This window comes from Anguilla anguilla, chromosome 4 (genome assembly GCF_013347855.1).
Source record: "Anguilla anguilla isolate fAngAng1 chromosome 4, fAngAng1.pri, whole genome shotgun sequence".
Lineage (NCBI taxonomy): Eukaryota > Metazoa > Chordata > Actinopteri > Anguilliformes > Anguillidae > Anguilla > Anguilla anguilla.
Window position 1 is genome coordinate 6,636,938 of NC_049204.1, and position 15,608 is coordinate 6,652,545.

At 49.1% G+C, this 15,608-nt stretch overlaps 3 protein-coding genes across 4 annotated transcripts; 2 read left to right on the forward strand and 1 right to left on the reverse strand.

The window, feature by feature from the left end:
• Positions 1-281: 281 nt before the first annotated feature.
• org (oogenesis-related gene) lies at positions 282-3,343 on the reverse strand. 2 transcript variants are annotated; one of them, XM_035415413.1, is made up of 7 exons: positions 3,213-3,343; positions 2,804-2,884; positions 2,265-2,472; positions 1,951-2,114; positions 1,282-1,384; positions 889-951; positions 282-362 (listed from the first exon to the last, which is right to left on the reverse strand). In XM_035415413.1, exons 1-6 carry the CDS (start codon positions 3,264-3,266, stop codon positions 914-916), a joined length of 648 nt encoding a protein of 215 aa, XP_035271304.1. In that variant the 5' UTR covers positions 3,267-3,343; the 3' UTR covers positions 282-362; positions 889-913. The 2 variants fall into 2 exon arrangements, with proteins under 2 accessions (XP_035271304.1, XP_035271303.1); XM_035415412.1 differs by having other exon boundaries at positions 889-954; positions 1,279-1,384.
• A 491-nt stretch (positions 3,344-3,834) lies between these two features.
• On the forward strand, positions 3,835-5,401 carry LOC118226100 (C2 calcium-dependent domain-containing protein 4C-like). The gene is made up of 2 exons (XM_035415411.1): positions 3,835-4,398; positions 4,525-5,401. The coding sequence occupies exons 1-2, from the start codon at positions 4,106-4,108 to the stop codon at positions 5,072-5,074; spliced, it is 843 nt and encodes a 280-aa protein (XP_035271302.1). The 5' UTR covers positions 3,835-4,105; the 3' UTR covers positions 5,075-5,401.
• Positions 5,402-10,058: 4,657 nt separating this feature from the next.
• peak3 (PEAK family member 3) lies at positions 10,059-14,899 on the forward strand. The gene is made up of 4 exons (XM_035415410.1): positions 10,059-10,302; positions 10,787-10,962; positions 12,040-12,575; positions 13,408-14,899. Exons 1-4 carry the CDS (start codon positions 10,244-10,246, stop codon positions 14,569-14,571), a joined length of 1,935 nt encoding a protein of 644 aa, XP_035271301.1. The 5' UTR covers positions 10,059-10,243; the 3' UTR covers positions 14,572-14,899.
• The last annotated feature ends 709 nt before the right edge of the window (positions 14,900-15,608 follow it).

Sequence of the window (15,608 nt, forward strand, 5' to 3'; positions counted from 1 at the left end):
TCAATGACAAGGTAATTCCCCAAAGCATTATTCTAGGAAATGTTTATGTAACCCTTTCTAGTCAGTTAAAGGAGCTAGAATTTTGATTTAGCTGAACACAGTGCTGCAAACATTGGGCAGTGTGGAATTGGCAATATGTACAGCCTAAGTGTCACGGTAATGCAGCGCCCTCTAGTGGTCAGCTATAACAGTAGCCCAGCTGACCAACAGGAGTTTCAAAGGGACAGATCACAACCAATAACTGACCGTGTTCAAGTTCAAATACGAAAGCTTTATTTTTACACAACATACTTTTACATTTTTGTACATGAAACACTGACATCTTGAGCACGTATGAAACTCCAATCATCCCCAGACTGCACCTGAAGGAGAGGGAAACACCCATGAGTGCACAGGTGCATGCTAGAGGTACCCAATCTCATCCAAAGAGAGCCAGTGTGGGTGCAGGTTTATTTTAGCCCAGCACCTACTTAAAGGTCGTGATCGAAGACTACAATTGGTAAACGTAGTTGAAGCAGGTGTCGTACTGTAGGGCTAAAAGAAGCCTGCACTCACAGGTCCTTATCAGATAAGACCAGATACCGCTGGTGGACACCACTCAGAAGCCTATTAAGTATAAAAGGCCTTAATTTAAAACAAGCAGCAAGTACAGCAGATAACCAAAGAGGAATTAAGCAAAACTTTCAGGAGTCCTTTGACTCAAATTTAGATCGTATGAAAATATACTTTTATAGAAATTTCTACAAGCTAGGAAACCAAAAACTAAAATAATTTTAAAAATAAGGTAGCGCCAAAACGCATTCAATCCACACGCACAGGAAAAACAAACTGTTATTCAGCATCTTCTGGCAAACCCCAGCACACCTTGCTTTTGTCTCACACACCTACCTGATCACCATGTCATCTGCTTCAGCTATGCCTCAGCAGGCACCTCAGCTCCTGCAGCTGCAGCTGAAAGGGGGGGGGGGGGGGGGGGGGGGTTGGGGGGTCCAGCGTTTCATTACAAGCTCAACACACAGCTGGCCTACACTTTTCTCCTGGGGCCCAGCCAGGCAGTGAACATCCTCAATGGCATTCCAAGTCAAGTGCTGTCCATGCAATACACCTGCCACTACACTGTGCGCGCGCGCGCGTGTGTGTGTGTGTACAGCACACAATTACCCACACATTCAGCGGGAGTGAGAAAGCAGCACAAAGTCTAAGACCCCCTAAAAGACCTCAGGCCAATGGTAGCGTTTTCAGTGACTCATCGTGCGACTCCTCCCATGCTGAGGTCCTCACCTGATCCCTCTCCGCTCTCGTTGCTCTCCAGCACTTCCGGGTCACTTTCGGTGTCGTTGTGTGTGCGGTACTCCTCGCTGTCCGTCTCCCCCACGCTGCTGGGCTGCAAGGGACAAACGGAGCCAAATCCACATACCCACTTACACAGGACCGTTCGTGCAGTTCACAATTGAAATTAAACTGGGGAAAATAATTCAATGGGGGATATAGGAATCCTAAACCAGTTGGTAATGCATATAAAATTTGAGTGGACTGCTCACAATACACACAGAAATCAGTGAAACCAGCCCAATTTACAGCCTATTCATTTGTAAGAGGCTTACATTTTACAATGCAAGCACACATTCTATAATCTCCGGTATTCAAATTGCAGGTACCTAAAATTACAATCCAATGCTTGTTGTAGAAATCTGTACAAGCAACAAAATGAAATGCTTAAGTGTTGATACAAAAACAAACTTCTCAGAGCAAAGCTTAGTGCTCCACCACTGGTCAAAATTTGACATGGGATACATGCACAGGAGAAGAAAAAAAAAACAAAAAAAAACATTTCAGTCAAGTCACCGAAGATTCTTCCATTTGTGTACGCTCATGCCAGGATGAGTGTTGTAATATCCAGCCCCAGCCCAGATTCCTCCAATCACAAGCACTGTTAAGCCATGTGCTGACCTCATAATCTGGATCAGCCAGGCTGTCCTCCTCCACCAGCTCCTGGGTCAGAACCTCGACCCAGGATGGCTGGGGCAGCTCTTCCTCGTCATCATCCTCATCCACATCATCCTGCTTCCTTTTGCTGCCCTTCCCAGAGGGCTTTGTGGGAGAGCTTCGTACCTCTGAAAACACAAAAACCCAAGGCCCATCAACTTGCATTACATTAAACTACTTTTGGGGGAAATCCTTTCCCAGAAAATGTTTGGATAATGTCCCCTCCCCCCAAACCACAACTAAACTGTTCACTGATCTTCAGAAAATACGGTACTTGCCTGGCGACGCGGAGCAGACAATGCTGGTGCAGACGGGGTAGCCGAGCGCGCGCTGCAGCCTACGGGGCAGGAAAGCCAGCACCAGGCGCGTGACCCGATGCAGACGCTTCTTGCCCGTGCGAAACTGGCGCGCCGAAGGGGACTCGGGGAGCTCCTTCTCTGGAGGGGAGAACCCGAGCAGCCACCAGAAGCCACGGAGAGAGCGCATCTGCAACCGCACGCACACGTACCGTTTTTACACTTGAGCACTTAACAGATGCTAATATCCAGAGCAACTTTGCTTACAGTGTACACCCAACCCCGTTTACACAGCAGGGTATCTACTAAAGAAACTCCGACGTCACGTGTCATGGAATCGTTTGTGGACTAACGTTACAAAGCGTTGTGAACAGTTGCAAACACAGGTTACAAGTCATTTTGACCTCGTGTGTCGCTGTGCTTGACAGCGCAAAGCTTCACATTTGTAAGAATGAAAGGAAATACGATTTAGCAACATAATGGGGGTGCAATAAAAACGCGCCAAGATGCAAACCACGTACCACGAAACTGACCGGCCAGAACTGTGAAAGACGACAAAGCACAGAGCTAAGGACAGAGCCTCTCTTCACCACAGCCTTGTCCTATAGAAAATATAAAGTCGTGTTTAGGTGAGAAAACATGCCAATTTATTAACCCTGATTAACGTTATAACTAAAACCAAAGGCCTGTTCAATTGTCCTTACGTAGCTAGTTTTTCACAACATGGCTACAACCATACAAGTTTGCTATGCTAGTCAACAAAATTAGCACTGCGGCTTCTAGTTAATTAGAATCAACAGCCAGATGGATTTACACGTCATTCTCCGTGGCTAGTATACACAGCATAACTTTATTATTAACTAAATAAACACGTAGGTGAACCGGTTACACAGTCGCTTGAAGTAGGCTTCATATAAGATCAACCATTACCTCAGAATCTTCCAGGTTCTCTGCCTCAATCCTGTAGCTGCAGGTGGTCGACATCGCCGTAGGTGCAGCAAAGGTAATTAACGAGGCGAGCGTTGCATGATGGGGTGTAAATGTATGCTGGTTTTGGCGTCGCTAAACCAATCAGTCCTTTCCAACGCACCTTAAGCAATTAGGAAATTCGCTGAGTCAAATGAGTGGAAAGGCAAAGCAATTTACCTGAATCGGATAACAGTAGCTACATAACTGAATTGATATATGGGCCTACATTTGCCACTCTCAATGTAGAGTGCAATCTCCATTACATTGAATGTACGTTTTAGGCAATATGTTTACATACTATCCGTTAAACTATAAATTCAGCTTCAAGGGCGAGTTTAATTTTAAGATGAACTGTCGATCAAAATAAGAACAAAACGTGAGTTAGGCATTACTTGGATAAAGCATTGCAGTTTCAAGAAGCAGAACAACGTTGGTCAGGTTCACAAACATGACATGTTTTGCAATTAAACAACTGGGCTATCATAAAACTTCGCATTTAATCAGGCGTGGTGTTGAAACAACACCACCGGCCCCGTATCTCGAACGCATAGGTGGGCTAGTCTTTTTGTTGTTGTTTTTCCTTTGTTGCTGTAAACACTGTGCTGTTTATTAATTGCCACGTATTAGCATGTGGGCGTGTTTATTAAAGAGGAAGGACGGCCACACTTGGTATATTTCCGCCGGCACATCTTCGTCACCAATTCAACGCGCGTCAAAGAGAGTGGGAGACGGATTAAGGCGTCTGAAAGGTGGGGGGCTGAAGACCGCGACTATAAAACACCAGTGGCGTCGCACGAGAACATGCGAACCATCAAGCGCTGCAGATAAGTGTGCGCACCACCAAGACAGCTACAATGAAGAGAAACATCGCGGTGACTCGGACCGTCAGCGCTGGAAGCTGCAGCGTTGCCAGCCTCTCCAGAACCTTCAGCACTCCAGAGGACGCGCAACCGTACACCGCGCGGAGGCACAGCAGCGCCGGGGTCAGAGCGCTGAAGTGGGCGACCGCAAGCGCGCGCTCCTTCGGTAGCTCGCTCGTGCTGGAAAACCGATCGAGCAAAGACAACCTCTTCAACATTGTAGTGACGCCCGACAGCATCCCGCAGTTCACCATTCCCAGCCTGGCGCTGCAGGACGGTTTGAGATTCTGCGGGAAAGACAGAGAGAAACAGAGTGAAAGGGGAGTCAGAGAAGAGGTTCAGTTCAGCTGGGGTGGTAGCACAGAAAACCAGACAGAGTCTCTTCCCCACTGGCCGACGTCAACTTCACTTTCCTCGTCCCCCGCCTCCTCGTCTTCAGGTTTCGGTTCCTCCCCGCGGCTGGAGCGAAGAGCCCATCGGAGTGTCTCGGATCCCACCAGCAACAACAGGCTTCCGCACGACCGACGCGGGAACTGCGCCTTGCTGGAGGGGCAGGACTTCCCCGACCCGGTCACCAGGGCAGCGTTCTCCCTGCCGCACCTCCCCAAGGTCACCACGCCGTACGGCTTCCTGACCCTGAGCCGGAGCCCGCAGATGGCCGACGAGGAGGCCCTGCTCTTCCAGGCTGGGCACCGGCGCTGTCTCAGGGACGAGGAGGGCGCGTCCCGCGGACGCACGCCGGACCTGAACGAGAATTCGACTTCTCGGACGGGTCGAACCCGCCCGCCCGCCGGCACGTCCTGCCCCGCCCAGCTCGTCCGACGGCGCTCTTCTCCGGACCGCAGGATCTTGGAGACCGGAAGAGCCAAACAGAACGTCCAGGGTTCTGCCAGGCGCCCTAAATCCAGATTTTGGGCTGTTCTGCAGAAACACTTTACCAACTTGAAGGAGAAGTCCCAGTGACTGAACATTTACACCTCTCATAAAAATGCAAGCACGATATGATGTACTTTTTCCACTGCAAACACAGAGACCAGCAATAATTCAGTTTTGGTTTTTTTTCAACTGCATTTGTGGAAATACTGCACAACCTTACATTTAAAGTTTTATTTTAAATGGCTGTGTGTTTTCTTTTATTTTCATCAGAGAAAAAAAAAATGGTTTTTATGGCTTTCGTATATTCATTTGGTATTTAAGGAATGTACATGCATATTTTTATCATTTGTGTAATGTGATGTGCTTGTGAATTATTGAACATCACAATAAATCTTTAAATTTGTATGATACAAACTTTCTTGTGTCAAATGCCATTTTGTGTTCTTTACATTATGTACTTCAGGCATTTGGAAGACCCTCCTATCCAGAGCAACTTAGCACAGCTTGCACTCTTTTCACATACAGTCCTGTTTATAGAGCTGGATATTTACTTACTTATATTTAAGTTACTGAAGCGATGCAGGTTAAGTATCGTACTCGAGGGTACAACAGCACCTGGGAGTAAAAACTACAATCATGGAGTTGCAAGTGTAGTTTCTTAACTGTTACGTTCCAGCGCCACCCCTATGCTGTCACCCCAGGTGATGGAAATACCCTAGCCTGGCTATATTATGTTTAACATCACTGTCAGTGAGTGTAGGTCCAGTTGGTGAGTAATAATAATGATCTTCTTTTTGTTCATTTACATTTTATAGCAAATGGCTTCTAGTTAAGGTCAGGCATCAGTCGCATTGCAAAAGACTGTAAGGTACTCTCTGGTAAGCCTTGCACGCTAGCTCTACTATCTGAAAACAGACACGTGCCTGGGGAATAAGGGGTTTCTGTGGAGTCTATTTTCTCATTCGGCTGGATACTTAACAGTAAATACTTGAAGTACCCCTCAACTGGGTGCGACTGGTTTCACTGCAGTCCTTCTGAGCCTGTCATAAGTGGCTTGAAAGTGACGATCAATAATGAAATGCCAGTACACATGTCCAGTGTTAATTCTACTCTACCAGTGTTAATTCAACTCTAACAGTGTTAATTCAACTATAGCAGTGTTAATTAAACTCTTAACTGATAACACTTGGTCCCACTTTGGAATGTGGAACCAAATATTATCTATTGAGAGATGAATTAACACTGGGCATTTTTCTGTGTACGTATAGACTACTGCCTTAACGAGTGCTGGAACCTGTACAGTTTATTGGAGGTTTTGGTTGCAAAAAGAACATTGTAGTACAGGGGGAAAAAACACAGTAAAATATCCAGTGTTAATTCAACACTTAACAGAGTACACATGAGTCCAATAGGGGCCGTATGTACTCTGTAGAAGTTGATTTAACGCGGAACATTTTACTGTGGATATTTGACCAATTAAGACAGTGCTTTGTGAGGACATCATAAAAAGGCGGTTTCTGTCACGCGTTTGCATGTATTGAACATCGTTGGCAACACGCAGAGTTTGGCTGTACTTAATGATGCCTCTTCCTGTTCAGCTCCATCAGCTCATTCCCAGCTGTGTGTCTCGTCGGCGTCAAGAGGCTGGTTGTGCATGATCTGAGCATGCCCTAATGAGGCGTAAAAGGACCGACCCCCCCCCCCCCCCCCCCCCCCCCCGGATCCCTCTGTACGCACGTCTGCTCTCTACAGAAGGAACAAGAGGGCCTCTAAACTGATGAACCTCCATTCTGTGCCCCCTTTTCAACGGTTCGCAATCGCTCGCTGTCAAATTTACCAAAACTTCACAAAAAAATGAGATGTGACAAAAAAATGCGTGTGATGACAAGAAAGCTTTTTCATGAATGCACTCTGACTCTGCAATTCTTAAAATAAACACAAATATCCACCCTTCTATTTTGAGGAATAAAGCAAAGCGTTCCCTCTTTCTATTTAAAAATGGCAGTGTTCTCTTACTGCCCCTCTAAATTCCTTCCATGGCACCATATCTATTGCTGTGGCGGTGGTGTAGTATCACGGGTAAGGAACTTGTAAACCAAAGGTTGCAGGTTCACCTGTATAAATAGATACTATGTAATAATGCTAAAGAACAAAGTTCTGTATGTCACTCTGGATAAGAGCATCTTCTAAATGGTAGCAATGTAGAAATGTAATGCTGTTTTGGAGAGAGTATCTCTGTTCTTCCTTCTTTAAAGATCACAACTTCTTAAATAGTTATTATAAATGAGGAATCAAATAAATACACATTAGGACATAGAGCCTATTTTATTAAGTTGGAATGTTCAGAGCATTCTAATCAGACATATGTGATCTTAGGCGTTGAAGGGGCAACGCTAGAGTAGATCACACTTTTTGTTAAAAAAAAATAATAACATTTTTTTAAAAGTCATTTCGCATGTCAATGAAGGGCCTATGTACAAACTACCATGCACTATGGCTGCTTCCGGTTATGTCGTGACGCACTAGCACTGTTCTCTTGCTGTCGCGGTGATGACTGACGGGCAGCGACGCTCCTTCTCAGAGAAGAAGAACATTGCCTCGCTGAATGGGGACCGTTTTGTGTAGTTTTGTGAATGGATGAGATTTCATGCAAATGCACGGAAGAAAAAGGTCAGAGGCTCCCCGGTCCGTGGAAAAATCTTTTCGCCTCTGTTTCCTGTAAAAGTACTGAACATTGGAGTCGACGTTTCTCAGGACAGGAAAGCTATCAGTTGAAGGCGATTAAATTTTAAACATTGCTGTCGGCATCAGTCAAACTAAACTGCGTTATGAAAAGCAAGACTGGTGGGGGTGAGGTGAGGGGCGGGGAGGCATCAGACAATGTGGCCGTTATCAAAGCCCGTCTGATTCACACACACGTCTCTCTCTCTCGCGCGCGCGCGCGCGCTCTCTCAGGCCCACTTGAAATCTATATATGCCACATGCAGAGGTTCTAAGGAGCACAAGCACTCAGCTGATTATGCGAACCGAGTTTAATCCAACAACAGCAGGCGCCACTGCTTCAGACCTACGCAGGTCCCTCCATACAGCCAGCCCTCGCGCATTTGTATAACAATGATCCTCTTTTTTTGTCATACGTAATCTCGGTCAGGATGGTGGCGATGACTCAACAGCATCGGCAATAACAAAATATTCTAAGATAAGGATGCATTAAAGACAGACTATCTCGTAATTTTAAAACAAACTGTATGTTGTTATCCGTCAGCTAGCTTCACCTGTGAGGCAAATAACTTTGAGGTACTTTGAGCTTGACCAGTTTCATGTGAGCTAAAAGCACACGAATTGCAGACACGCGCTTTGCTAATAACCCAAGGAATCTTGCATGAATGAGGCTTAAAAACTACATTTAAAACTTAGAGGAAAAATAGTTTTCTGAGCCCCCCCTTCATGCCTATAATGCTAATGCGTTTTTCTGTTTTTTTTTCTGTTTTTTACTCCTAGTATAGTATTTAAACTATTGGGCCTGAACAAAACCAACTTTCAAGCCTTTTCATTCTTACATAATCTACTGACATTTGCATTATACTGAAAAATAGATCTGCAACGAGCATTACGTTCATCACGCTCGCTCGACTTTGCTGTGACATGAAAAAAACTGCGAGTCCGCACTAAGCAAAGGGAAGACTGTGCCAGTTTTTATGCTCCGTTTCAATGTTTCTGAAACGTATCATTAGTAAAAAGATGTTTGATATACCCCGACCAAACGCAGAGGACAACAGTGCCCTCTAATGGACACTCGTGTATAACGGCCTCACTCAACAAGCGGCCTTTGCAAATTACAGCGCAGTCACGATGATTCCCGTCGTTCAACACTCAGGAAGGAAACGGTGAGTAAATCATATTATATCTTTTCAGTGTAGGCTCACCACAAGAGCCCCAGTCGTGCTGCACAGTAATAGCAAAATCAACACCGTTCTGTTCACGACAAGAACAGATTGGATTGACTAGCCCAGGAGAGTGAAGTGGTTGATGATTCTCAGTCCAGTTGCATTTTCGATGGAACATACTGTAGCATTTTACCTTTGCTTGTCATGCCAGTACCCTTACTAATCGTAGCCCAAAACACAAGATCGATTCTCCCATATAAATATTTTGGGTCACATCCACAGTGTCACCAGTGTGGAAACATGATCACATTATCAACTTGCAAAATTAGACTTATGTCATTGGAAAACTGTAAGTTTCATGCCAGTAAATGAAACAAAAAACAACAACGTTTGTCTTCATGAATTCAAAATCAAGCCGAACTGTCCTGCAGAAGGAGAACCCGGTGGAACCAGATTCAGTTTCACATGAAAGTTACGCCGAATGTTTCAGGTTGTGCAGGACGAGGGCGAAAGAGGACAGTCTATGTTCCTTCGTTTATTCATGCATTTTCAGTTACGCTGCGCCACAGAAAAGGGAAGTGGGGCACAGTGGAACGGCAGTGTGTGCAGGTCCAGAGAGAGAGAGAGAGAGAGAGATAGAGAGGGGTCTAAGAGGAAGGTCAAACGGTTTCAAAGCGAGAGAAGAGTTGCAGAAGCAGTTGCAACGCGGAACGGGGGAAGATGCGCTTGTGTGTGTGTGTGTGTGTGTGTGTTCTCCCTCTCGCTCTCGCGTTTGAGGTTTTCTGCAGGAACACCCATACCAGCACAAACGGCGGTTCCGTTACCAGCCTCAGACTTCAGAGATCACAGAAACAGATAGTGTCTCTTAGACAACACTTACCCACGGTGAGAGAAAGAGAAAGAGAGAGATAGAGAGTGTGCGTGCGTGTGTGTGTGTGTGAGAGAGAGAGACAGAGACAGAGACAGTGTGTGTGTGAGAGACAGAGAGAGAGACAGACACGGAGTGTATTTGTGTGTGTGTGTGTATGTGTGAGAAAAAGAGAGACAGTGTCTGTGCATGTGTGTGTGAGAGAGAGAGAGAGAGAGAGACAGTGTCTGTGTGTGTGTGTGTGAGAGATAGAGAGATTGAGAGAGAGAGAGAGACTGTGTCTGTGCATGTGTGTGAGAGAGAGAGACAGTGTCTGTGTGTCTGTGTGTGTGTGTGAGAGAGAGAGAGATTGAGAGAGAGAGAGAGAGAGAGAGAGAGAGAGCGTAGCCAGCAGAGCATACGTACAAACTGAGAGTAGAGCAGTGTCCTCGTGTCAGAGGGAGTGAGACCTCTCGACTGCTGAAGACTCCGAGCTCCACGGCGGACCGTCCCACCGACAGCATGTGCAGCAGGGCGGACAAGGCGGGCTACCCCCCTCCCCTGCCCCTGAAGCAGCGCAGGTAAGACCAGACCGGCCGTACCCGCGCGATTTCACCCCTTCAGTCGAGCGCCTCAATCTCAGTATGTGCAAAACAGCAAATAAATAAACGATGAAACGATAACTTCGGCGCAGAGAAACCGTGGGTGCATCCTGCTCCTCATCTGTGCATTGTAACGTTCCTGTAGACCAGAGCTGCCGAAGCGTGTTCCTGGAGATCTACCTGTCCTGTAGGCTTTCACTCCAAACCTAACAGAGCGCACCTCGTCCGACGGCGAGAGAACCCGTTGAGCTGCTGATTAGTACAGAATCCAGTGTGCCAGGTCAGGGTTGAATTGAAAGCCTACGGTAGACAGTAGATCTCTGGGGAACGTGGGGTTGGGCAGCCCTGCTGTGGTCTGGTTGAGGATGCTCTCGCTTGTGCTTCTTGACGCCGGCGCTCCTGTAGCTTAGCGCTAGCCCCGACCCCCCCCCGTGCTGATCCCAACGGCCGTCTCGCCCCAAAGGAGCGCCAACTCAGGAGGCTCCAGCACGGGGTCCAGCGCAGATCTGGAGCTGGAGGCGGGGGAGAGGTACAGCCTCCTGGGGTCCCCGTACGAGGCCACCCCCACCCCCCTCCCGGACGTCTTCTCCTCGTCCATCGACTGCCACGCGCCGCGGTGCCCGATACATCACAGCGACGGTGAGCACGCGCCCCGCGCCGAGTTACCGTGACGACCCCCGCCCCCCCCCCCCCCGCCCCCTCCCCCCCAACCAAACACAGACACGCCAATGGCTGGCTGAAAGTTTTTTGTGCTGTGCGCTTCTTGGGTTGGGGGGGTTCAGCGTCCTAGACATCACGTGCTTTCGGGGCACCGAGACGAAATCGTGAACATGTCGAAAAAGCAAAGCTTGAGAGAACCGTGCATGTGTGTCGCTTCCCCATTCGACTCTGTAGTGAATCGGAGGAAGTTACACCTGAAACCAGACTCCCTGTCATAGACCTCAGGCTGACAGACGTCAGACCACAGGGTTAGAAGGCTTCACACGCTCTGCGTAGTGCTCATTTCCCCCTGAACACTTGTGCCACTTGTAGGTTCAAAAAAAAAAAAAAATTTGCTGGAGAACATCTGCAGACTTCAAGTGTTCAGTTAAGAACAGTGGTATTGTTCTCCTTTTGGTATGGTTTCTAGTCCTGTGACTTTTGAAATGGGGGTGGGGGGGTGATTGTGTGACTTTGTGTGTGTGTGTGTGCGCGCTTGCACCTGTGTGTGTGCATGTGATACTATTTCTACCGCTGCTGTGCGGTTCAACGATGATTAACCAAACGAAGAAGTTGCAGAAAGTGCAAACGGCAAACTGCACAAGCAGAGCAAACATCATTCTACATTTGCTGTATTAATAGAGCCAAGCTACATATTTCAGGAGACTATTTTTACCCGATATGGTCAGACCGCGACCGACAGGTTATGACATGTCACCGATACGCTGCAGTTTTCCGCACTAACTCGCGTGAGCACGCAGAAAGCCTGGTCCTGCCTGGCACACGGCTAAAACCAACAGTTTTGCTGAAAAAAAATCACCACACAACTTTTTTTTTCAGGAGGCTGCATCAAGGTCCAGTACAATTTAGCACATTTCTCACATTATTAAATGTGATCGTTTTCTCTCGATAGTGTGATTTTTTTTTTTTTAAAGCCGTCAGCATAACTGTCATATGCGTTTGGTGGCAGGTAACTGTGGTACGACGCCTGTGTTTCTAAGGGCCTCTCTTCGTCAGGTCATCAGGAGAGATTTTTTTCGGAGAGCACCCCGCCGCCGGTCCCCAAAAAGAGACTGGCTCGAGCTGTGTCCTTACCGGGGGGGTGTCTCCACCCCCAGTGCTCCCTGCCCTCCAGACACCAAAACTACGACAACCCCCTCTACATGCTGGCCCCCATCAGAGACCAGAGCCAGCTGGAGGTGGAGAGAGAGAGCCAGAAGCCGACGTTCCAGGCCCCGCCCCCTCCTCGCCTGCCCCTGGGACTCCTGACCTTCGACACGCCCGACCCGCAGCTGCCCCGCTTCTTCGGGAGTCTCCAGGACCAGGAGCGGGTCTCCTCGGCTATCCAAGAGTGCCACCTGCTGTTCCTGAAGCGCATCGCGCGGCAGCTGGAGACGCTGCCTCTCGGCTGGGCGGAGTCCGCGAAGGGGATCGAGTCCTCCCAGCCTCAGGAATTCCGGCTTTGTGAGGGTCGCCCGTCGAGAAAGATAGGGGATGCCGTTTTCTACTCCGTCCGTTGCCCACAGTTGCCTGGGAGGGTGTTTTCAGCCAAGGTAAGCAAGTGGCCGCAGGCAGGGCGAGTGTTTAACGTGTAATTTTCCACTAGACCTGAGTCATAGTGTGTTTGTCACCACCGTTAATGCGGTTACTGAAATATACCACAGAACTTCACAATTCCGTGGTATATTAGGCTATGTCTGCCATATCCATATATTGTGTAATTTCAGAACACACCATCAGGGCAGTTATTAATTTTATATTTAGCTGCAAATGGTATAGGAACCAAAGGAAGAAAAAAAATAAGTTGTGCATAATAAATAAAAAAATCCTACTGCAGATATGACAGATATTTTCACTCCTCTGGGCACATCGGAAAACTGAGACGATTTGCACATGCTCATTTATCTGTGCTGCAGGGTAAGCACCCCAGGTGGTCCACTGGGAGATGCCTGCTGACGAATGGCGAGCACAGAGAAAACAATCACGAGAAAAAGAAAAGAATTAATCAAGAAATCGGTTTTTTATCCACCATAGAAACACACGCGGGGCTCCAAGCCACAGATTTGAGACATACCCATATATGGCAACCCCCTTTGCTCCCGCCGTAGAATGAACACATTTGAGAAACACTTCCTGCGCTGCAAACACCAAGTTGAGCAATTTAACTGCCTGTTCTCGTGTAAGCGATAGAACGTGGCCTCCTGGCACCACAGCGCTCTGTGCAAGAATGAGGCTTTACAGAGGCTGTTTTCAAGCATGCTCATATTTGGAAATTGTATAATCGGGCGTTAGTGCAGCGACAGGTTACTCATTACTTATCAGCATCTGCGCACGCTGAGCGAGGGAAGAGGTTGGAAAGTCATCTGCAATTTTCATCCCCCTCAGGTTTACAGGCCAAACAGCAAAGCCGCTGCAGGAGCCCTTTTGAAGCCCCTGCCGCCCCACGTCAATATTCAGCAGCTCTTAGTGCATTTCCCACAATGCCCCGGGCCGGAGAGAGACGTCAGCGCCGAGGATCGAATGTCCCTGGAGTCGCCACACGGTGGCAGCGCTGAGCAGGGAGAGTCTCCCGAGCGCCAGGGCCGCACGGTGGCGTCGCTGCTGTCGGACGGCTACGCGGCGGACGTCGAGCGCGAGCTCCCCGGCGGGACGCTCGAGGACTTCGTCCGCGACGGAGCCGCCCTCCGCCGCGCCCAGCCTCAGCTGTACGAGCGGCAGCTCGGCCTCCTGCTGCTGCAGGTGGCCCGGGGCCTGCTGCACCTGCGCGAGCACGGAGCCGCCTGCGCAGAGCTGCAGCCGCGCGACGTCATACTGGCCTGGCCCGGAACCGGGAACGGGAACGGGGGAGGAGCGGAGGGAGGGATGGAGGGAGCGGGCGAGAGAGGCGCCGCAGAGGGAGGGGCCTGCGGAAGAACCGAAGGACTGGAAGGTGGGGTGGAGATGGAGGTGGGGACGGGGGCGGGGGCGAGGGAGGGGGAGAATCTGGGCGCACCCGTACAGGAGCTGTGGAAAAGATGGGGCCCCCCACGGGCGGCGCTGACTGGGTTCCAGCCTCAGTCCGAGCGCGAGGCCAGCGGCGACTCCGACGCGGTCCGGCTCGGCCGTCTGCTGCTCCTCTGCCTGCATCACCTCCCGGAGACCCCCGTCCCGCCGCCGGACCCGAGACCCTCCGGCTGGGACCCCCCCCAGGGGCCCCCCCCGTCCCCGTCCCCCGGCGGGCTGCTCCGGCTGGCCCACCTGCTCCTGGACCCGGAGAGCGGGGTGCGGACGGCGGAGGCCGCCGGCGTCCTGCAGGTCCTCCTCTGGGGCCCGCGGGCGGAGCTCTTCCTGCAGGGCCCGCCCGGCGCCTCCTGGCCCGCCCTGCTGGCCGGCTGGCTGTCGCTGAAGCGCTCGCTGCTGCTCCAGGAGCTCTCCGAGCTGGCGCTGTCCGGCGCCGGGGGGCGGCCCGACCGCGAGGACGTCCTGTGCCTGCAGTACCTCTCCGCGGCGGAACCCGGCGCCGTGCTGAAGATCGCCGCCCTGCTGGGGCTTCACCACACCGCGCCCTAACTACGTCTACAGCTGCACAAGTGACTTTACTCACGTTCCTGGCTCTCGTATATCACAATTTTCGATAAAAAATTATTTCCCACTCATCACAGGATTTATTAAATGTTTTTCTCAAAAATACTTTCCTTCTCGTAGCAATTCTCACCTTTAGGTGTACCTACAAGGAAGTGAACCCTTGTGAGCCTAAAGACTACATACACTTTCATCAGCTGAGTATATACTGAAAGAAGCATTTCAATTATACCCAATTACAACTGTTGCAATCCTGAGTTTGCATTTCATGCTGATCTGTCAACTGAATAATTAAACAGAAAATTCTGGAAGTGAACATCCTTTATCTTTTAACCTATGTCTAATGGAAACACCATCAATCTTGGCATGCAGAGCCAAACTAGCCAGTGACTCCTGTGGTTCATTCCAATCGCTTATTTTATCCATCCTCGTCTGATCCAGTAATCCATCGATGACCGCCATCTTGGGAGTTCCAATTCTTTAAAAGCTCCTTGGAGGAGCGAGGAGGATCCGGGAGTATGCTTCACTTAATACACAAACGCAGCTTTTGCAGAAGTCTTTTTTCGAAATGCATGACCTCCGGACCCCACCTCTCCCAATTGGTGCTGCGTCAAACTGATGCTAGACTGAGCAAAGAAGGTGCCAATCGTCTAATGCACGCTTCCACGCTTTCTCCACCCTCTTATCTATCCCTCGCGATCTCCACTGAGTGGAGCGAAGGAGTGAGGAAAGGACATGGAGATTAACGGAGTAAAAATAAGCGATTGGAATGAACCCCTGGTAGGCATCATTCCCCCAAGGAGGTAGGACCAGGCTATTGCCAGGAACAGCCACAATCCACCTGACTAATGCAGAGCCAAGAAGCCGAATCAAACATGCACCGGCACATTTTTATGCAAAGATTTAAAATGCTTGATTACAGAATCTTACCCAACATTTAATCTAACTAGCAACTAATGCTGCGTATCTTGGGGAAAGTTAGCACTTGCATGGCAAATTCAATAGATCAATTTAGCAATGTATCC